Here is a 23,777-nt window from a genome sequence, read left to right as displayed (position 1 = left end):
TGTTATCAGAGAACCACCTCACCGCCGTCGAGTCTGGTATTTCACTCAAGCCGACTGGCAGGGTCTCCAAGCAGCCATCAAACTTATAGACTGGTCTCTGATCACTACTTTCTCAAACATCAACTCATCCTGGGAATTCTTTCAAAGAAACTTACTCTCCCTCATGCACAGATTTATCCCCTCTCGTGTTCAGTTGTCCTACCCTTCCTCCCGCCCTTGGTTTACTGAAGCTTGTGGCGAGGCAGTTGTCCTAAAACAACTTACCTCTGCCTCATGGAAAGCAAACCCAACTGAGGGCAATCTCAGTCCCTTCCACAAAGCTCGGAACAAGTGTGTATCTACCCTCAGGAGAGCCAGAAAACAACATCTTTCTCTTCTCAAGTCTGAACTTTCAAACCTCTCTCCCTCCTCAAAATCCTGGTGGCATTTAATCAAATCTGTTTCTGGTGTATGTTCCCCCTCCATCCCTCCCTTACCTCAAATGGCCGCACTGCTGATACCGCACGTGAAAAAGCTGAATGCCTAAACTCGGTGTTTGCAGCTAAATCTTGTGTCCTAAACCCATCACTTTCTTTTCCCACCTTACCCAGTCGCATCAAACTGTCCCTGGACTCTGTGTCCTTTTCTCCTGACAAGGTGGAGAGCTTGCTTTCAAACCTCGAGTCAGATTCTGCAACCGGTCCAGGCGACATCAGCCCACGTGTCCTCAAAGCCTGCTCTTCTGCTCTTGCTCACCCTCTCTCTCTCTGTTCTATTCACCCTCTCATTTGCTCAAGGTCATCTGCCATCTGCTTGGAAATCTGCAAACATCACTGCCCTGTATAAAAAGGTACAAAAACAGATCCCTGCAACTACAGACCAATCAGCCTTCTCCCAATCATCAGCAAGGTTATGGAATCCATCATCGCTTCAGACATTAAATCCTTCCTCTTCTCCAATGGCTTGATTTCCGGTCATCAATTTGGTTTCAGACCAGGTCACTCTACCCTGGATATGCTGCTTCTGCTCTCCCATCAATGGATGGAGGTTCTCAATGCCAGACAGGAAATCCGAGCCGTATCCCTGCACATATCACGTGCTTTTGACACAGTCTGGCACCCTGCCCTGCTCACCAAACTCTCTTCCTATGGTATCCAAGGCCATCTCCACTCATGGTTCGCAGACTTCCTCTCCTGTCGCATTCAACGTGTGGCCCTAAATGGAGTTCTTTCATCCCCTCTTCCTGTCCAGGCTAGAGTTCCTCAAGGTAGCATTCTGGGCCCTGTTCTTTTTCTGGTTTTAATCAATGATCTCTCCGACTCTCTGGAAAATCCTCTATCTCTTTGCTGATGACTCCACCCTCTGCCGTACCCTCTGTCATCCCTCAGACCGGCAAGCAGCAGCTTCTTCGCTCACTGCAGATCTGGATAAAATCACAAACTGGTCCAACATGTGGAACATGTCTTTCAATCCAGACAAATCTCACACTCACTATGTCTCTTCGAAAGGACCGTTTAGAAAACCCCCCCATCCACTTTCTCAACAATCCTCTGGAAGAAGTCCTTTCTTTCAAGCTTCTGGGTCTCACTATCTGCCATGACCTTTCCTGGGAAAGCCACATTTCAAAACTCGCTTCCAAATCCAGTCGCCGACTGGGAATCCTCCGTCGTGCAAGCAAAGTCCTTCCTCGACCCTCCTGAGCTCCTGACCACTTACAAAGCTTTTGTCCACAGCCTGATGGAGTACTGCTCTCCCCTTTGGGCTGGTGCTCCTGCCTATCACCTTTCTCGGCTTCACGCAGTGGAAACCAAGGTATTTCGGATCATTGGCATCTCCCGAAATGAGGCTGAGTCTTTGGGCCTCTCACTCGATCACTGCAGGTTGGTCGGTGGTCTTTCTGTCTTCTCCCGTCTCCTCTCCAGCCTTGCCCCCCTGCTCTCTCTGCGATTTGCCCCCACCACATTTCCACAGGGCACTCAAGGTCCGCCAACAACCCCCTTTAAGTAAAACTACCAAAATCATGAATCACTGCTCACCTTCACTCTTTCATTCCTCTTTTTTTTTCCCGCCTTTGGAATAAACTTGCTCACTCTATTCTTTCCCATTCTTCCCTCCAGGCTTTCAAAACAGCTGTTGACCACCACCTCTTATCATCCCCCATCCAAATCCTCGATCTTTTCTACCCCCGATAATCCACCCAAGCCCACTTCCTTCAATTCCCCTGCTTTAATTCCTGAACGTCCCTGTAATGTCCATCTTCTATTCCCCATGTTCCCCATCCCATCCCTCTCCCTTCCACAGATCTCCTGTGTCTGTTCCCCACTGTTTTTTTCCTCCCACTCCCACCCCTCTTGTTTCATGCCATTTGCTGCGCGTTGTGTGTTAGCTCTCCTACGAGCCTCGACAAGGTATACAAAAAAAAACAGCAGAACTTTCTGTTGAGCCAAAAGTAAGTGTTCCACAAGTTACAGGAGAGGCCATAGATGAAGCACTTGATTCAGATGAAACCTCTTCTACCCCACATTTTAGTGCTTTAAGCTTTCAAGAGGATGAAGGGGGATAGGACACAACCATAGTGTCTCAAGAAAATGTGATTAAATTCCTGGATGATACATTCAGGAAAAGATATGTAAAAATCAAAGATTACTTCCCCAATTTACACGGTTTCATTAAAACTGCAAGGAGTATGATTCGTGGTCCTTATCAGGTTAACATGTCAGATCCTCAATTCCAAAGGTTAAGGAAATGTGTTACTCGGTCTGGTAAAGAGCTTCAAGAATAATTAACAGAATGGAGATAAAAGTAGCATCCCTGAACATCAATGGAGGCCGCAGTTGTGTGCCGCCTCCAGGTATTTCAGCTCTTCCAAAATGAAAAAAATTGATGTGCTAATGCTACAGGAGATGCATGCAAATCAGTCTTTTGAGGATGAGTGGTGTAAAATCTTTAAAGGTTGTCTTTTTTTCTCGAGTGCGCTTGTTGAGGCCAAGGCTGGTGTGGCAATAGTGTTGCATCCTTGACTCCAGCCTTTGGAGATAACTTGTAAGGAAATTTGCAAAGGTTACTTACTGTCTGTGCAATTTGTCAGTGGTAACCTAAAGATTTGCATGACAAATGTTTATTGTCCGACTGCTAACTCTGAAAGAAGTGCTTTTCTGTACAAGTTGGTAGAGTTTGTAAGCACCATTGACTTAACCATGTTGTTGTGTCTGGGGGGGTGACTACAACTGCACCCTCAACCTACAACTTGATTGGAACACTTGTGAGCCTCATCCACCCAGTGCAAGGCCTTTGGCACAGCTCGTCAAAAAGTTTAAACTGGTGGATGTGTGGCGGGTACAAAACCATAAATTCCGTCCGTATACATGGGTTTGTGCATCAAGAAATGTTTTGACGATGGCTCGCCGAGACAGGTTTTATGTTAATCATGAAATGGTAAACATTGTTAAGAACTCGTATATAAGGCCGTCTGGTTTTTCCGATCATCACATGATTGTCATGGTGTGTGGCTTTCCTCATCATGTCTGCGGAAGTGCATATTGGACTTTTAATTTGAAACTTTTACAAAGTGCACATTTTATTGAAGCTTTTAAAATGGTATGGGAAAAATGCGAGTCACAAAAGGGTTAATATTTGAACTTAAGACAATGGTGGGACTGCACAAAGTCCCAAATCAAATGTTTTTGCCAACAATACTGCTCTTACAGCACATACAACGCTTTTGGTGTGATATCTGCTTTAAAAAACGATTTACTTATCTGTGAGCAGAAAGCTGGTTTGTCTAGCGTGAATGTCCAGCAGTTGTCGGAGAAAAGGACCCTTCTGGCTGAAATGGTGAAAGAGCGGGCGGCCGGTGCTTTCGTCCGACTGCGAAACAAAAAAATCCAACTTGACACTCCAAACAAAGGGTTCTTCAATTTGGAAAAAATGGTCAAGACCTCTCAACAAATCCATGCTTTGCGCTCTTCTGGTGGTGATTTGTTGACCTCCCAGAGTGATATCAAGCATGAACTGCAAGACTATTTTTCTAAACTCTTCGCAAAAAGAGCTGTGAATGAGGAGAACAGGAATGCGATGCTTGAACAGCTCCCTTCTCTGTCTGAAGACCAACAGCAATTGCTTGAGCCTGGCATTTCTCTTGGAGAACTTACTGCTGCGCTCAGGGATAGCAAGGATGGGAAAGCCCCTGGACGAGACGGCCTTCCAGCTGAATTTTATAAGGCTTTCTGGGACATTCTAGGCCCTACTCTTCTTGAGGTCTTTCAGGAGAGTGTTGAACAAGGTGAATTGTCATTGAGCTGCCGGAGGGCAGTTTTAAGTCTCCTTCCAAAGAAAGGAAACCTGCATGAGACCGCAAATTGGCGACCTGTGTCACTGATCAACACGGACTATAAAATATTGTCAAAAGCACTTGCAACACGTCTAAAGGAAGTCATCTCATTCTTGATTGGCACTGATCAATCATACTGTGCTCCAGAATGTTCCATATACGATAATATTTTTTTTGGTGAAAGACTTGATCAGTCTTGGTCGAACTACATCTCCTGGTTTTGGTTTATTACTTTTAGATCAAGAAAAAGCTTTTGACAGTGTTAACCATTCTTTTTTGTTTTATGTATTAAGGAGAACAGGGTTTGGGGAAAAATTTATTGCTTATGTTAAGTTATTGTACAAAAATGTATCTTGTCTGCTGAAGGTTAATAATAGTCTTTGTTACCCTTTCCCCTTTCAGCGAGGCATCTGTCAGGGCTGTGCGCTATCAGGCATGCTCTACAATCTATCCGTTGAACCTTTATTAGTTTTACTTCGGAACTCCGTGTTAGGAGTCTCTCTTTCACAAAACTCCAAAGTCGTCGTTTCAGCTTATGCTGATGATATTTGTGTTGCTATTGCAAATCAAAAAGATGTTTCTGAGGTTTCTTGTTGCCTTACCCAGTTTGAGCTTGCTTCTACTGCAAGGGTAAATTGGAAAAAAAGTGTAGCTTTTTGGGTGGGCCCCAGATTGCCTTCCTCGTCCCTGCGTGTTTTACCAGGAGGAATACAGTGGAGTAGTGAGGGGTTTAAATATTTAGGCTTATTTCTAGGAATTGAAGCGTATGAACAAAAAAATTGGGAGAACTTCCTGGAAAAAAGTTAAATTGAAACTGGCACGGTGGAGAAGATTGTACCAACTTCTCTCGCTTAAGACACTGGTGTCAATCATAAACAACCTGTTGGTTCCATTTATTTGGCATAGAGTTATCCCTTTTGAACCCCTGAGATACTTGGTCACAGGCATTCAGAGGGTTCTGACTGATTTTTTTCTGGGGTGGCCACCATTGACTGGGCCCAGACGTGGTCTGCAGACCCCAAAATGCGGGTGGTCAAAATCTGATGCATATCCCAAGTCGGATAATGGCATTCTGGATTTCCACAATTAAGCGCCTAATGTACAGTGAGTGTGTTCCTTGGCGACGTCTCACAAACGCCTGTTTGCAGAAAGTGGAAGGTCTGAAATATGACCGTGAACTTTTCCTCATCGACCTGCAACATGTTGACATGTCTCAGCTCCCAGTTTTCATCAGATCCTTTTGAATGCTTGGCAAGTCCTCGGAGTGCAACGTTTAGAGGTATCATACGATGCCCAAAAGTTTGTACATGAGCCATTAGTTCGGAATCCTTTATTCTCTCGAATTTCAACCTCCAGGTCATTTATGTATTGTTTCACCAGTGTTGGAATAAACAGAGTGCGAGACCTGTTGCAGCCATCCTTGAATGCCTGGCGACCTGTAAGCTCACTTTCATTAAAAACTGGTGTTCGTTCTGCTCGTATTGTGGAAAATGTCTTGAAAGCAGTAATTCAAACCTTTCATAGACTAAACATCGGGTGGACTGGGGTGGATGAAGTGGTGGACTCGTGTCTCTATTTCCCTGAACTTCAAATTGCCTCAAAAAAACAAGAGGGTGTGTTCTCCTCAAACTTAGAGGAAATTGGTGTGTTTCACGTTATGGGGAAAACGGCTATCTACAACATATGTCTGGAAACATGTATACCTGGTTTTACAAAACTGTTGAAAAATCGGTGGAATGAGACCTTACCTGCTGGAGCTTTTTTATCTCCAGTGTGGAACAAAATGTATAGTTCTCCAACTCTTGGGCGAACTGGAGACCTGAATTGGAGACGAGCACATCAAGCCCTGGTCACACAGACATTACTCCAGAAGTTTAATTCTTCTGTTCCAATTTCTTGTCCTTTTTGTGATTTGATTGAAAATGTTGCCCACGTTTTCATTGAATGTAAGAGATTGGTACCCCTCTTTCTCTTCCTTCAACAGCTTTTCTATAAATTTAATTTTGTTTTTTCCTTTCCAGTCTTTATTTATGGAATCAAGGGGAATTATAAAAGTAAACCAGCCCTCTCGTTTTTGTCTTTTCTGTTGACCATTGCTAAAGTGGCAATTTATAAAACCAGGAAAGCAAAATTGAAGGGGAAAAATGCAAATGTGCTTTTGTGCTTCAAAGGTATGGTTTCGGCACGAGTAAAAACGGAGCAGGCTTATCTTTTGAGCCTGGATATTGTGGGTGATCAGTGGTACACTGATGAGGTTTTGAGTTTCTTTTTGTGATGGAATCTGTTTGTAAAAGTGTAAAGTACTTACACTTACTTTTTGCATATATGTATTATTCAGTGGTGGTTTTGACATGAACAGACACACTTGTTTGTCTTGCTTTTGTTGAATTTATTTTTGCTGTAAAATCGTTTGGATTTGTTTTTATTGAGTGTGCTTTTCTGGTGTGTTTTGATACTTTTATAATAAAAGCATACAAAAGTCAAGTCTCTCCCCCTCTCTCCCCCCTCTGCCCTCCACTCCCCCCTTCCCCCCCCCACTCTCCCCCCACTCCCCCCTCTCTCCCTCTGTCTGTCTCTGGACATATCCAGATGGTGGATATGTCTGAACGGTGTTTGTCTCGGGGTATGTCCAGGTGGTGTTTGTCTCCGGACGTGTCGTGGCGGTGTTTGTTTCTGGTTGGTGTTTGTCTCTGGACCCGTCCAGGTGGTGTTTGTCTCCGGACGGTGTTTGTCTCCAAGACATGTCTGAGCTGAGCGTTGTTTGCCTCTGGACGTGCCTGGGCAATGTTTGTCGCTCGGTGCATCTGGGCGGTGTTTGTCTCTGAGCATGTCTGGACTGTGTTTGTCTCTGAACGCGTTTTGGCAGTGTTTATCTTCCGGGCGCATCTGGGCTGTGTTTGTCTCTGGATGGTGTTTGTCTCCAGGCACATCTGGGTGTGGTTTGTCTCTTGGCGTGTCCGTGTGGTGTTTGTCTCTGGGCATGTGCGGGCGGTGTTTGTGTCTGGGCTTGTCCGAGTGGTGTTTGTCTCCTGGCGTGTCTTGGCGGTGTTTGTCTCCGGGCGCTTCCAGGTGGTGTTTGCCTCCAGATAGCTTGGCTCCGGATGTATCCAGGTGGTATTTATGTCTGTACAGAAGATTGTCTCCGGATGTGTCCGGATAGGAGTTTGTCTCCGGTCCATGTTTATATTATGCTCAGGAGATAACTGATTTCAGACATTATTTTGTTTACATCTTCACTGCAATTCCATGCAGAATCATTTTAATGAAATGGTATGAATGATATGATAATTGAGGTAACACCGGTCAACGAGCGTATTATGAGATTAAGGATTCGTCACGCCTTAGGTGTCATTTCCCTGGTCTCTGTTTATGCTCCGACTGAGGCGAGTGATCTCACCGTGAAGGATGCATTCTACGCCACGCTCGAGTCTGTGGTTGATCAGTGCCCCAGACGAGATACACTTCGAGTCTTGGGGGATTTCAATGCATCGACTGGAACTGATAGGGATGGTTATGAGGTGTGTGTTGGTCCCCATGGGTCAGGAGCTATGAACCAGAATAGCACTAAGTTCCTTGGCTTTGCAAGAAGTCATGGACTTAGGGTGGCTGGTTCATGGTTTCAGCGCCCACAAGCTCATCGCTGGACTTGGTATTCCAACGCTGGCGGTGTGGCAAAGGAGATTGACCATGTCCTCATTGACGGTCGTTGGAGGATGATCCAGAACTGCAGGGTCTACCGGAGTGCTCAGTTCCTCAATACTGACCACAGGCTTGTTGTAGCAACTCTAAAGCTGCACCTTAAACCCTGGAGAATGGTACCATCCCAGCCTAGGCTGGATGTTGGCAAGCTCAGGGATGAGAGAGTAGCTGAGGAGTTTGCGAACAGGCTGAGTGGACACTTGGGGGTCTGGGTGCTTTGGGGGGGTCCTGAAGAGTTGTGGAGTGCCTTCAAGACCACCGTCCTTGATGTTGCCGGTGGTTGTCTTGGAACTCACCGCAGGACAAAGAAGAATTTTGTCTCTCAAGGGACACTGGATACCATTGACCAGAGTCGCAGGACCATGCTGAATGGCAGAGCTGAGCTGTTCAGGGAGCTGAGGCGTAAAACTGTACGTGCACTGAGGGTGGACAAGGAGGCCTATGTGCGAGGAATCTGTGAGGGGGTAGAGCATCACCTGTGGACAGGTGATTCTCATCCCGCTTACAGGGGAATTCGCGCATTGCGTTCATCCAAGCCCATCCCTCGGAGCACTGCAGTTAGAGCAGAGAGTGGTGGGCTCTTGACAGAGGAATCTGAAATGAAGGCCCGCTGGGCCGGTTACTTTGAGCGGTTGTACCAGGCTGATCCCCCAGCTGTCGAGTTGGACGTCAAGGGTGTTACAAACCCTGTTGCTGACCCTCGAATCAACTGTGGTCCACCTTCGCTTGTGGAAACACGGGCTGCGGTGAACCAGTTGAAATGCGGCAAAGCTCCAGGGATCTGTGGCATCCATGGTGAACTTCTCAAGGCTGGTGGAAATACTGCACTCGTGTCGTTGCATGCAGTTTTGTACTCTGCCTGGAACACAGGCATCATCCCAACTGATTGGAAGAGGGGCCTTGTTCCTCTCTGGAAAGGGAAGGGTGATCGCCAAGACTGCAACAACTACCGAGGGGTGGCGCTGCTCTCAGTCCCGGGCAAGGTCTTTGCGCGAATATAATTCTTGATAGGGTTCGTCACCATCTGCTTGAGCACCATTGTCCAGAGCAGTCAGGCTTTACACCAAAGAGGTCAACGATTGACCGTATCCTTGCTCTTTGTGTCCTCACCGAACGCAGATGAGAGTTTCGGCAAGGGCTGCTTGCAGCCTATGTTGATCTCTGCAAAGCGTTCGATTCAGTGAATCGGGATGTCCTCTGGAGGATTCTTGGTCTTCGTGGGGTGCCACCAAAACTGATCGATCTGATGTCTGAACTCAACTCTGCTACTGAGAGTGCTGTGAAGTGTGGTGGTGCCATCTCTGACTTATTTCCAGTTGTTACTGGAGTTCGTCAGGGGTGTGTACTGGCCCCCACACTTTTCAGCACTTGTATGGACTGGATTTTAGGGAGTATATCGGAGAGATCAAGCTGCGGGGCATCGTTTGGCAATGTCAAGATCTCGGACCTTGATTTTGCAGTAGATGCAGTCATCTTTGCGGAGACTTTAGATATCCTTTTGGGGGCCCTCGATGTGCTGAATGAGGAGTCGGAGCCGCTGGGATTACGGGTTTCTTGGGTCAAAACTAAGATCCAGGCTTTCGGTGACATCTTGGATGCTGCTATCTTGTCTGTACCTGTTTGTGGTGAGGATGTTGAGGTCGTGAAGAGATTCACTTACCTTGGCAGTGATATTCATGTCTCTGCTGGCTGTGAACAAGAGGTCAATAGACGTCTGGGTCGGGCCTGGGGACTCATGGATTCACTGGATCATGGGGTGTGGCGCTGCCGGTACCTGTGCGGGAGGACGAAAGTCTGAGTCTTCAGGTCCTTGGTACTTCCAGTCTTGCTCTATGGATGCGAGACTTGGACTCTGACCAAGGATCTGAGATGGATACTTAATTCCTTTGGTACCAGGTCTCTTCGGAGAATCCTTGGCTATCGCTGGTCGGATTTTGTGTCCAACGAGCGGTTGCTGAGAGAGACTCGGATGAGATTTGTTACCTGCATAGTCCGTGAGCATCAGTTGCGGCTGTATGGACATGTGGCTCGTTTTCCTGACGCTGATGCTGCTCACCAGATTCTCTCAGTGAGGGAATCTCATGAGTGGAGGAGGCCAGTGGGCCGACCATGTGCCTCATGGTTGCAGCAGGTTGACCATCATCTCAAGGAGATGGGGTTGGGCCTGGCATCTGCCTGGGGGATGGCCAGACCGAGGCCCTTGGAGTACCGGCGGAAAGTGGATGCAGCGACGCGCTGTTTTGGCACATGCTCCCAACCTGACCTGACCTTTTGAAGATAGTTAACAGCCTTATTTAATCGTATCCTTTATCACATCCTCCTCGGTCACCTCGCTCTCTGGGGTCTTAAGGCTTATCCTGGATTACCTAACTTGGGTCTGAATCCACCATGTTTTTTTGGCCTGCTCAACCATGCCATGGCATGAAACATGCTGCAATGATTTCTTAATAATAAAGTTTTTTTTTCTAAATCACTCATATTTTCGAATGCCTGTTCATCATGGCTATTAATCTCTTGGTACATTGCAATGTTTATTAACACCCAGAGATGCCAGCATCTGTGGCTTTTTCATTTCTGCACATGTGCTAACCTTGAGGATCTCTTAAACTAATCCGAATTACAAAATTTAAGCAGAATCAAATTCAACAGCAGTTCCAACTTTTAAAAAAAGTGTTCATTTGTCCAATTTGGACATTGTTTTGGCGTTTCCGGGTGCATGGTTTTATCGATGGCAATTGCTAATCACTTGCCAAGCCAGGCGTTCCTTTGGAGTGCTTGCTTGAGTGCTAAAGCCACTTACCGAGCACCCTACAATCGATAGCGGAACAGACCGTATCCCAATCGGGATGTACAGTCGACAGTTACTTCAAGGTTGAGGTACATATACAGCACTCATGGTACATATGGGTAGATATGGATCTATAGGGACTCTCCGCAGGACGGTGTGTGGATATGTTTTGCCTGTTATTTGTGCTGTGGTGGCAAAGTTTCATCCCATACCTTATGGAGGTTTTATCAGGTTTTCCTTTGTCTCCGTGACTGTTTTCAAAGCATTTGATCATCAGATTTGCTTTACAAAGGTTATATGTTTCTTTATGTGAGTTTCAAAGCAAAATATATTTGATAACACCCAATATCCGAGCCATTTGCCGTATTTATAACGTTTTTTTTTCAAAATTACCGAGCCAATTTTTCTCAACATATCACACGCCCCTGTTTGTAAAGAATAATGTGAACATCTCCCTGAAACATCTCTATAAATGCACCGTTGTACTTCGGTGACAACTACTCAAGGTTTTTGGGTTGTATACAGTGCATACTGCAGTCAGTAATCACATTGACTCCAACCTGCTGATTCCCAAAAAATTACCGATATCACCCAAGCGTGTGCGTGTGTGTGTGTGTGTGCGTGTGCGTGTGCGTGTGCGTGTGCGTGTGCGTGTGCGTGTGCGTGTGCGTGTGCGTGTGCGTGTGCGTGTGTGTGTGTGTGTGTGTGTGTGTGTGTGTGTGTGTGTGTGTGTGTGTGTGTGCGCGCGCGCGCGCGTTCATTATTCTCTCTGCTAACTCCCCTAACCCCACCCTCTGTCTCTCTCTCTTTGTCGCATCCTTGCTCTATCCCCTCCCAATACAGGGCAGCACCCTCCTCTCTGTCTCTGTCTCTGTCTCTGTCTCTGTCTCTGTCTCTGTCTCTGGATGTATCCAGATGGTAGTTTTGTGTGGCCATTGGTTATCTCCATACTTGTCTGGGTGGTGTTTATGTCCAGAAGCGAGTTTGTCTTCAGACAGCTTCGCTCCGGATGTGTCCGGGTGGTATTTTTCTCTGAATGTGTCTGGGTAGTGTTTATGTCCGGATGTGAGTTTGTCTGCAGACATGTTCGAGTGGTGTTTGTCTCAGGACAGCTTCGCTCCGAATGCGTCCTGGCAATGTTTGTCTCAAGACGCATCCGGGTGATGTTTGCCTCTGGGTGGTGTTTGTCTCTGGGCAGCATTTATCTTTGGACACATCCGGGCAGTGTTTTTTTTCTGGACTGTTTATCTCCGGGCATTTGAATGGACTTCACTGAAACAGAAGCCTGAATCTCGCACGGAAGAGATGAGAGAAAGAGCTCTGTGTCCTGTGAGAAAGGAGCTCGGGGCTGGTCCCCGTCCGTGTCCTGAAAGCTTGTCCGGAAAGGAGCAGACAGGTGTGCGGAGGAGAGGAGGAAGAGGATAGAGAGTGTACGGAACAGAGTCATGTCAGAGCTGTTCCTCGTCCTTGCCTTAGAAAAGCAGTTTTGTGAAGTTGAAGAAGCCCAGGGTGTGTACGAGAAGAGATGCCTAAAAACTTGTCCGGAGAACAGCAGAGTGTGTGGAGAGTGGGGAGAAAGCCATGTCCTGTGAGGAGAAATGAGCTTCGAGATTGTCGTTGTCCATCTCCTGAAAGCTTGTCTGGCGAGGAGAAGTAAGGTGCGTAGAGTGTGAGAAGAGGAAGAAATAGCTCATTGTGTGGAGGAGGGCAGGAAGAAAGCCCAGAACGTGGCATGGTTCATGGGAAGCTGCTTGTCCAGTTGGCCCAGCAGAAATGGAGCTGCTTGTAGTTCCCATATCTTGCACGCCGGAGAGGGCTTTCCTACTGGGTCTAGACACGTCAGAGACGCAGCTAAGTGTCCCATTGCACTGCATCGCCACTCCTTGGCCCATCTTCCCTGTCCTTTCCCCTAACCCATCCCCTAGTATATGTGGACTGGCACAGCCCTGTTGGGCTGTGTGAGTTGAGGGAAGGAGTTGACCCCACGCTCTATACTTTTCTTTTTTTCAAACTTCTTGTCTTCTTCTTCCCGGATTGAATGATGGTCATGTGTCTTTTGTGTAAATAAGATTTTATAAGTGCATGTGTTGGGATAAATCTGCTCTTTTGTGTCTTTTGCCTCTTGTCTGAAAATAATTGCTTTTAAGTGATTGCATGCTTGTGTGTGTGGAAATTAATAATTGTTCGATGACATTTCAAATCTGTCTCGGTTGTCCTTTCCTTCATTGGTCCGACATTTTCATACTGATCAGTTGTTGTGTTCTACATATGCCATTATACAAGCATAGTTAGATGGGAAGTTGTACCCCACCTGCTTGCTCTCGTTAGCCAGCATACACTCATTGTAATCCTCAGTAGTAACCCAATTGTATTCTGAGGGCACAAAACTCAGTTAATTTAATCATCTCAGGTAAACAGAGTTGGATGGAAAACCATTCTTGTTGACATGGTTAATTTACATTCATGGTTGCTTCACAACCTGCCAGACAACGGAGTTATCCGCAGCTGGTGGCCTCAGGACTGGGTGTTCGGAAGGATCTCAAGGGCTTTCCCTCGTGGTGAACCTCGAACCCGGACCGTAACAATATACTATGTTTTCCTCATTATTATGCATGTTTACCCTCGCCTAAGGAGAGGGCATTGCGTTTGTGTCTGTTTGTTTGTCTGTTTTTGTTTGTTTGTTGGATTCGCTATATATGCTAGATATCCCTTATTGTCAGGTTGTGTGTGTATGTGTGTGTGTGTGTGTGTGTGTGTGTGTGTGTGTGTGTGTGTGTGTGTGTGTGTGTGTGTGTGTGTGTGTGTGTGTGTGTGTGTGTGTGTGTGTGTGTGTGTGTGTGTGTGTGTGTGTGTGTGTGTCTGCAACGCGAGGCTCCACAGCACGAACCAGCGAACCGATTTCGATGAAACTTTGCCAACGTGTGCAATATGTGCTGGGAATGTGCGCATTTGAATTTTGTTGCCTAGCAACCACCCATTGCTGTGCAGCGGCCGAAAAACCACGTACAGTATTTTCAATACTTGTCCTTCAGTTTTGAATGTAGAGAAACGAGACTTTGGAATTAAACACTTAGATATTTAGAAAATTTTACTCGAGCCGATTTTTGATTGAGATTTTATTTTTCAAATGGTAGTCCTTCAAAAATCGGGTGTCGATTCACCGTCATTTTTATGAGGGGCTTAGGAAAGTGGGCGGAGCTTAGGGAAAGTGGACGTGGTTGATGAAAAGTGGGCGTGGCTTATGGAAAGTGGGCGTGGCTTATGAAAATATTTTGTGGCTCAGGAGGTGTGGTCAAACAAGAGCATTGAGAGAAGTTTATCGGGTTGTGTGTGTGTGTGTGTGTGTGTGTGTGTCTGTCTGCAACGTGAGGCTCCACAGCACAAACCAGCAAACCGATTATTTTTCAAATGGTAGTCCTTCAAAAATAGGGTGTCTATTTACCGTCATTTTTTATGAGGAGTGCCAGTTGGCAAAATACGCAATAGGAAAAATCTTGCCAGGCAGAGGAACAATTGTATGTGAACCAATACGTCTTGGCAATGAATCTTCGTCGGTGGATCGGTCAGAATGAAAAGCATCGTATCCAGCGCTTTGATCCTAGCGAATCCCTCGTCACCTACCGGCTTGTTACTTGGTGAAATCTTCGATTTTGTCAAGTATGTTGGTCTGTTCCGTTTGTTGGTTTGTTACTTACGAAATCTAAAGATTTCGTAAGTATATTGATCACTTCCGTTTCTATTTGTTTGTTTGTGTGTTTGTTTATTTGTAGGCACGTTAACTCGAGAACGGAAGAAGCTACCAATGTCAAATTAGACCACGTGTTTCAGGAGGTTGATGGCTAGCACTGATTAGATTTTGGTCAAAATCGGTCAAAGGTCAAGGTCACAGTGAGATCAAACATAACTCCGTAAATTAATGTGGAGAAATGGAGTATTTTTGCTTCGCTCGACGTTACGAGTTCGTTTTAACTTCGATTTTAATTTTGTCTTCGGTTTTTGCGATCGCTTAGGACGCTTAAAACTCGGTTGTCGAAATTCTGGTAAAAATCGGATGTTTTGGAGACGTTTTAAGATTGTATAAAAATATTTCACTCGACGCGTCACGGGTCGTCATGTGGTGCAGTGCGCTCGAGCAGACGCGTCGTGGAGTCACGTTAAGGTTTTCCGTGTGCGCTGACGGTGTTTTCGATAAAGATGGTTTAAAAGTCATTTTTTATCCCAATAAACGTTATCATCGCATGCCTGACTCGCTGAGCCGTCGGATTATGTAAAGATTGTTGGTGGATGGCCGAATATTACGGTTTTGTGACTTTGATAAAATAATATAAAATACTTGCGTGGAGAAATGGAGATTTTTGCTCCGGTCGACGTTACGATTTTTGATGGTTTGGTACAGAATCATCGTAGAAACTTCTGGTTTGCGTCGCTACCTTCTCTCGAGACAGCTTTTATTAGACAAGGTCAGAGGTCAAGTTGACGATTTCGTAAGTACCAGTCTATGACTGCTTGTTTGTTTGTTTATCCGGTCGTCTACAGCCTAAACGGCTGGACCAGTCGTTCTTAAATTTTTACACCTGATAGGCAATGCACCTGAGACGGTCCGCGTCCAAACCCCGTCTTAATCAGACTAAACGCCACGATGTGACGTCACACAACGTGAAAACACATTTTTGGACATAACTTGGTGACCGGAAGTTGTAGCGACTTCCTCTTGACACCACAACAAACTTCAATGGAATATCTAATTGTTTTACAATGCATGTTAGTACAAATTATGCACAGTTTTCGCAAGCGTATGACGTCAAAGTTTTTAGCTATTGGAATGATTTAAAAAAATTCTATTCGTTCTACAGATCACAATTCTTAACGGATTTGGATGAAATTTTAACACCTGATAGAAATCCACTGCAAAAAGATATGTGACCTTTGGGGATGTTCAAGATCAGGATCTGGATTCTGCATCACTTTATATTATCGCCCATTATAAACCAATGGGTAATTTTGTGAATTACACATGGCTATGTCTCAAACAGTTTTGCACTTATTATATTGAAACTTATACTGTCTATTTATGCATGTAATATTAACATGTGTACAAAGTTTGATCGAAATTGACCCAAGGTCAAGGTCAGGGTCACCCAAAACATGAAAAACACACACATAAAATACATATTTTTGTTTTAAAACGTATTTCAAACCTGATAACGGGATCGTAAAGCTGGTTGAAAAGCAATGTTCCGAGGTATTTTCAAATATTTTCTACGATCAGAATAAAGGCAACAAGCACCGATGATAAGTTGTTGAATGTCACATGGTGGCTTTAAATGAGTTGTGAAAATTTTCAATCTGCTGCCGTAACCATGACAACGCACGCCTGATTGTTATTTGTCGCATCATTTTATTAATGTACGAACAAATAAACACCACACATTCCATGACATTACAGCTTGGACCACCACACGGTAAGGTCAACTAATTTGCCAAGTGTCGTGCGAAGCACGATTTTTCATTTGTTTGTTTGTCCATCCGCACAGAACTTTTGTGTTTTTCTCCGCAACTGCTTGTCGGATTGAGACGAAATTTTCACCATAGGTGCGACTACTCATGTAGTATGTTTTAATGTAAATTATGATATCATAGGTCACATGGTATGGCAGTCATGCTGGCAAAATGGAAAAACTTTAACCTCTGTATCTCTGAAAATGCACCAAGGAAAAGATTGAAACTCGGCTCATGGCAAGTACTCCTCATGGGGAATGTGTGTGATTTTTGTTATGACGTCATAATGGCATATGTAGAATGCAACATCTGATCAGTATGAAAATTTTTGAGGGTCATTTAGGGACAAAATGGTCCACAGAAAAAAATTTGATGATGTCATCAGTCACGTGATTCGGCAGGCATATTGTTTTTGTTTTTTTTTAACTTTCAAAATTTTTCTTTTCTGAAGTCGCTGAACAGATCAAGGTAAAACTTTACACGTATGATCCATTAAACTTTACACGTATGGTGAAAGTATCCATGAGGAACAAAACGTTCACACATATGAAACCATAGGTCACATGGTTTGGCAGCCATATTGGATTGAAGAAAAGTATTAAATATTGTTTTCTCTGGAATTGCTTAATCAATCGACATAAACCTTCACAATTATGACCCCGCAGTGATGGGGAATGCATGTTTTAAATTTCAACTTGATTCGACCTATGTATGGTCTGGCAGCAATAATTATTTAATTTTTTGATCTGAGTTCTTTTTGATTTTGATTTTGATTTTTATTGTTATTGTAATTTGAAAACTGCTCACTTGGCTGTGCCTGGATATGTTTGAGGGTAGAGGAGGATCAGCTGAAATGCGATTCCTATCCAGGTTCCTCCTGATGACTTCATCTTTGCTTTTTGCTTGTTCGGGTTTCTTATGATGACTCCGATGCAGGACTGTACCTATTTGGTTCTCCATTTGATTTTGATTGAATTTATTTTAATCCCATTCTAAATTAAATTGCATAATAATGAAAAACGTCATCGGTCAGGGTCAGGTGTCCAATCAAAGCAGGGTTGCCTATAAACGGGACGTCTTGGTGCCCGATCATCACTGCCAGCAGTTATAAAGTGGCAGTTCAAATTATGTCTCTTTATTATTAATTACGTAACACTCCAGTACACAAATGCCACGCAAAATACACCACACAAAATGACACAAACACCACACAAAACAAGTTCTGGAGAGGGTCTGCAATCTCTGATTGCTCTTTCTAGTTTTTTCATTGAAAAACAAAACACATTGACATGTCTTGGACTCTTGTGAGTATCTTTTTTTGTATAATCCTTTGAACACCCAAACGAACACGTCTTCTTTCAGACAATGACCACTACAAGGAAACGTCTGTTCATTCATGACGATGTTCATTCCTGACATACTTTGTCAATCCAAAATCTATTTTCATAACTACAATCCATTTATTTACAAAAGAAGGAATGTATTTCAAGTCAAGTTTCAGGCTACATTGATTTTTTTTTTTTTGATGGTTGCTGAGAATATAACTACAATTTACCCAGAAACAAAGATTTATCAACAAATACATCGAAGCCAGGGTAAAGGATAATCCCACAATGGGCAAATAATGGTTAAACCATTAACCTTAAAGAGAGGGAGAGAGCATCTCACATGACTTATCATCTGAATTTTAATTTGCGCTTTGGATCTGCATTCGAATCCTGAATCAAAGTAAGCCATTAACTTTTGCCACTAATTTAGCAATTGCTCCTCACATTGTTCATTGTTCTGAGGCCTGTAATATGCTTCGGGCAGCTAATTAAAACCAATCATTCTGCTCCCAACTGAAGAATTATGTTTTGATCGATACACTGCTGGGCGACATCATGTTGGTGACACATGGGAAAGGCCCAAGGATGGTATGATATTGGACTGTATCTGCCTGGGTGAAGGACGTGGGCGCATCAGCTGCACCGTCGCCAGTAAGTTTTTCGAACATCGATTTGATTTCAGGCAATGCCCATTAAGAAATTTATAATTTTCTGCTAAGCCTTTGATTAGATTTGAATTGAAACTGGTATATGTGATGTGCTTTTCCAACAATGTGAATAATGTTTTTCACCCTACCTAACAGATCGCTGCCATGTTGATGGACAATCGTATAAGATTGGCGATAAATGGCGCAAGACTCATGAGATGGGTCGTTACATGCTTGAATGCATTTGCTTGGGATACAGCAGAGGGGAATGGAACTGCGCTCCAGTTCGTACGTAACTATTGGAACCCCTTTGTCTTTGTTCAGTTTGTATCATATTTTTCATGGGCAACAAACACTCCAAAGAAGGTTTGAATCCAAATAGTTCATACTGATTCTCCTTAAGCCCAATTTAATTTGAGTCAGCAACATTGAGTTCCTCTTTTCCGTACACCACTCAACCCTGGTTGGAAACGAGGATATTCGATACTCATTGCAATCACACAATCCAGGTTCATGGTTTATTTACAACTAGCAAATACCACCCGTCGCTTCACTGACTGGAATACTAAGAGTGGGAGGCGAGAGAATGAGTGGGTGAGAGGGAGGTGAGGGTAGTTGAGGAAACAAAAAAGAGAAAGGTGAGGGGAGTTAGGGGAGTTAGCAAAGAGAATGATATGTTATGTTGGCTCTTGTTATGGGAATGTCATCTTTGAAGAAAAATAACAATGAGGAATAACACCACATTATGATGTCACAATACGACACCACAATCCTCTTTTGGATTACCATCATGACATCTTTTTACATTTTGCTTTTGTTGTGGGATTGTGATGGAACGATGTCAAAACATATCGTGATGCTAAACCAGAAGAGGATTGTGGTGTCGTTACTTTTATTTTGGGATTGTGATCATTGTAATTGGTCTATTAATTTACTGGTATATATGATGATCTTGCAGATGGAGAATGCTTATGCCCCTAAATTTATACATTTTCACTGAGAGTGATAGGGTGGGGCCTGAACTTTGCACGTTGATCGATGTATTTTTGGTTGTGTTATAGCAGAGGGACAGTGCAGAGTGATACTGCGGGTACTTTTGCAGTGTATCGCCATGGCTTGCAAATAAACACACAAGCAGCATGTTTGTCGAGCTGTCGTGTAAAAATAAAATTGTACAACATTTTCAGTGGGCGAGGCACCACATGAGATATTGTGCGAGGCACTGCGTGACATCGCAGGGCCCAACACAGGCTGGTGGGGCCTGATCTTTGTGTGTCAATTGATGTATTCTTGGTTGTGTTTATCAGAGGGACAGTGCAGAATTGTAGTGCAGGTACTTTTGTCATGTATCAGCATGGCTGGTAAACAAACAACCAAGAAGCTTGAAGAGTTCTCACCATGTGGCTTAAGCACTCAAGAAAGCTTGCCAAAGAAATGGTTGAGAGGGAACGGTAGGCTTGGCAAGCGATTAGTGATCGCCGAACGGTCATATTAAACACCTCATGGAGACTCCTGGAATGTCAAAAAATATCCGATTGGACAAATGAACACTTTTTAGTTTTAGAGTGATATTGGAGTTATAGACTTGATGCTGCTCCTTCGAATGGTATGCACAGCTACCACATCCTCCAAGACCTTTGGAGAACTGTCTGATCAGTTGTTGAGCAGAATCCTTGGAATTAAATGCAAGTGCATTGCTGTCATTGGTGACAACTATTCGAATGAAGAATCTATGAAGCCGGGTGAAAGAGCTCGCAAACACAGTATACAAATGCAAGAAATCCGACATGCCTCACACTTGACACCCCTCCCAAAACAACGACTGCAGATGTCAAAGGCAAACAACAAAGCCAACACAGCAAACTTTCTCATGGAAGACTGGAGTGCAAAGTGTGAAGACATTCTTTTGCCAAGTTGTGAACTGTACCTGTCGGGTGGATTCCATGACATACGGAAATCAGGGTAGTTAGGGGATACCATTATGATGTCCTCCAGCTGTCAGCTAACGACGACGAAGCTGATTCTCGCATGTTCCTGCATATTTGACATGCAAAGAATACTTTGGGCATTGACAGAGTTGTTTTGTGGAGCTTGGATTCAGACGTAGCCTGTATGTGCAAAAGGTACTGCTCAATGACTGGTAATATGGAACTGTACTTGAAAACTGGCACTGGTCACAAGAAGAGGTCTGTGCCCATGCACACCATTACAGCAGAACTAGGAGAAGGTATGGCAAATGTATTGCCATCCATTCAATCGTTTAGCGACTGTGACTCGACATCAGTATTTAGTGGAATGGGAAAAGAAAAGTGGATGAAGGCTGTCACAGAACATCCACAATTGATGGATGGACCAAAGGGTCTTGGAAAAGATGCAACAAAGATTTCCCCTGTGACTGAAGCAGCATATGTTTCTTTGGTGTCCATGATGTATACTGGATGAGATGAAGTTCGCTATCACTTGTTCACAAAGAAAAACAAGACGAGTGAAAAAATACCTCCCAGAATGGATGCTTTCGAGCAACATATAAACTTAACGCTATTTTTTTCCCGTAAATTACATAACGTAATACTTGATGATGTAACGTAATGTAATGTAATGCTTGATTTCCGTGCATTCTGATGTACTGTGCTTTCTGACGAGTTTGATTAAACCTTACTATTATTTGATATATGATTAGATTTTTCGGGCTCTCTTAGCATGATTAACGCTCGACCCCAAAAAAGCGAATGGAAATCAGATGACTCAACAAACCTGGACGTACCACATGATTACTATGCTTTCTGATGTACCATGCGTTCTAACAGGCTTGAGTAAACATTACGATTATTCGAAATTTGACTTTTTTTTTCATATCTTTTTCACTTGTAAAATGATTCGTGGGTCTCTCATCGTGAATAACACTCGACCCAAACAAAGCCAATTGAAATTTGACGCACAAACCCGGGCAGTATATAATCAGCAGAGACCTACAGGCCTAATATGTTAGGCCCAAAATGGCGGCCACGCCATTTTACCTGGGTGCCATAGTGAGTGGAGTGAACCGACAAATGTTGGCGGGGTCCAGCAGCTGTTCGACCAATTGGTGCACATTCCAAAAATCGATCGCCAACAAGAACAGCAACAGCAACAGCAAGATGGAGCTCTTGTAGACCTGCAGACATGGAGGGAGAACAAAGGAAAGGAAAGCATTTATTTATACGGTTTATTCATAAAGATATACACACCCCATGCATTGGACAAATGGATTTCAAAAGACATTATATCAGACCAGCATGACTTAGAATTGACTGTTGTCCCAAATAGACTCGACATTAATCAAAGACTGACTTATGGACCTGGAAGAAGATAAAAATTTGTTTAGTGTCGTTTATTGGCACAATTAGGCTGCTTATGGTCACTTGGTAGTTGCAATTCCATCGGGTTTTCACATATCTTGCAGGATTGTGAGTTAGACAGATGACCATGATAGGCCATGGCATGTGTCTCTTCATACCCCACATAGGTGTTTCTGTTTCAATTGCAGTTTCTCTCTTCAGTGGGGAAAGGAGGTTGAGGAGTTGTGGTGGGGAGGTTGTGGGGAAGGGTTTGAAGCTCTTGGGTTGGGAGGCAGAGGTTGAGGACTTGGGCTTTGGGATGGGGGGTTCTGACTTGGGATTTGTGAGGGGATGAGGGGCAGGAGTTGAGGACTTGTAGTAGCATTTTACACTGCACAGCGGGCCCCTGCTTGTTTTATAACGATGGGTGATGCGTATTTCTGTTGAGACGCTTTGGGCCGGATTAAGTGCCTATGCGTTCCTACACCTATCCCAATTTGGAATGGCCGATCAAGTGGCTCACCCATGCACTTTGCCTCTACGGGGTAGTTGTCAAAATCAAACCTGAGGGGTAGTTTTCACAGGCGAGGAGGTGAACTTAACAATGGGTGTTAAGCGCCCAAATCCCGAATATCCTCTCAAAGGATTCACAGCCGAGTCAGATGTTCTCAACCAGTGATCAATCGATGTTTGAATAACTCATAGACCCAGTGAATTTAATGGGAAACTAGAACGGTATTCGGTGGCATACCTCCGCCAGGCTGAACAGTTTACATTTTGTATCCCATTGATAGGCCGGATCTCGATCCGGACCTGAAGCAAAATCTAATCCGCTTGTTCTTGTCACCTAACCAACTCATCCACCTATTTTAGTCAAAACTCATCCTCAACTGTTTGAAATATTGTGCTGCATGTCGTTTTTTGCTCCATCTCTCAAGGGTTCTTCACCAAAATCTCATCATTTCGACCTGTCACACACCCAAACTCTCCACCAAATTTTGTCTGAATCCGTCCACAATGTTTTGAGATATCCCGGACACACACAGACAGACAGACAGGCAGACAGGAATGAAAACATAACCTCTGACTACTATCGGTGGTGGAGGTAATAATTTTGTATGGAAAGGAGAAGCATCAAGGAAGGCACTCATTGCATTCACACAATACATGTTATTTACAATAAATGATAGGTCTCCCCAGCGATTTGTGCAGACAGAAGGCTCTTATCTAACATAAAGCCTCAGGCACATCACATGAGTAAGACTACTTTTATTTTATTTATTGCATCATGGCCGCAGCATCTCCTGGGTGTGTGGCTGTGCCGCTGATGCAATGCCCCCTGTTACCAGCACGCTGGTATTCATTTCACCAACCTCAGAAGGATTGCAGGCTGAGTCAACCCACATGGTGTTGATGCAATGGAATGACAGGGGCTTGAACTCAAGACCCTGAGATATTAAGCCAGCCACCCTAACGGTTAAGCCAACACCAGGCTTTGTAAGACCAGTGAGAAAAAGACAAGACATGAATACGTAATCACGGCCCATTCGGGCACCCACGTCCAGCAGGGTGTGTCTTGAGCAGCGAGAGTCAGGCAGGAATTATGGTCACGCAGGCCAACTGGAGAGCTGGCACAATGCTCAGGGAAGCAGCTTTGGGTGGGAGAGGAAATGATTGGATGATGTTGGGGGAATGCTGGGACTGCCCTCCATTTGGTAAGCCATGCATCTGCTTCCTCCTCTAAGCTCCACTGCAGATGTGACCCTCCAGTTAAACCCCAGACTAGACAGACTTATTTCCTGTTCTGCAGCCATGTAACAACCTCGGCTTACACCCCACAACTTGACATTGCCTAACCCTGCCCGTCTGCTCAATGGACGTTCAGGCATCGTTCAAGTCAAAGTCCCGCCCCATAACCTCAAGAGTCCTCCCGAAGGTTTAGGGCTTGATGAGAGCACTCCATATCTTGTGCCCCTGTTGGGCCGCAAGGCCGCTATCTTTTAAAATGACACAAAAGACAGATTTACAGAGGCTAGAACAATGACTAAGCATTTCAGGGAGAAGCAGGTTTATACACAAACATTGGCAGGGGCGACAACATGAACTAAAGGCCCGGTCACACCTTGACGTTTTAGCCAGCGATGGCAATGTATTAAAATGTATGTAAAACGCTGGCTTACATTGAACTTT

General features: G+C 44.4%; 1 protein-coding gene across 4 annotated transcripts in view; it reads left to right on the top strand.

The window, feature by feature from the left end:
• LOC147031599 (uncharacterized) overlaps positions 1–23,777 on the top strand; it is a 595,949-nt gene that overhangs the window by 15,230 nt on the left and 556,942 nt on the right. For 3 of the 4 annotated variants that reach the window (XM_085865848.1, XM_085865859.1, XM_085865840.1), the window contains exons 3-4: positions 18,143–18,274; positions 18,427–18,558. The exons of the other annotated variant lie outside the window; for it this stretch is intronic. In XM_085865848.1, coding sequence (XP_085721974.1) covers positions 18,143–18,274; positions 18,427–18,558 — 264 coding nt within the window. The remainder of the gene's footprint in view (positions 1–18,142; positions 18,275–18,426; positions 18,559–23,777) is intronic. 4 annotated transcript variants of the gene reach the window in all.

The sequence above is a fragment of the Eptatretus burgeri genome, chromosome 2 (assembly GCF_056783735.1).
Source record: "Eptatretus burgeri isolate ZD-2024b chromosome 2, Ebu_testis_v1, whole genome shotgun sequence".
Classification (NCBI taxonomy): Eukaryota; Metazoa; Chordata; class Myxini; order Myxiniformes; family Myxinidae; genus Eptatretus; species Eptatretus burgeri.
This window is presented reverse-complemented; position numbering and strand designations above follow the sequence as displayed.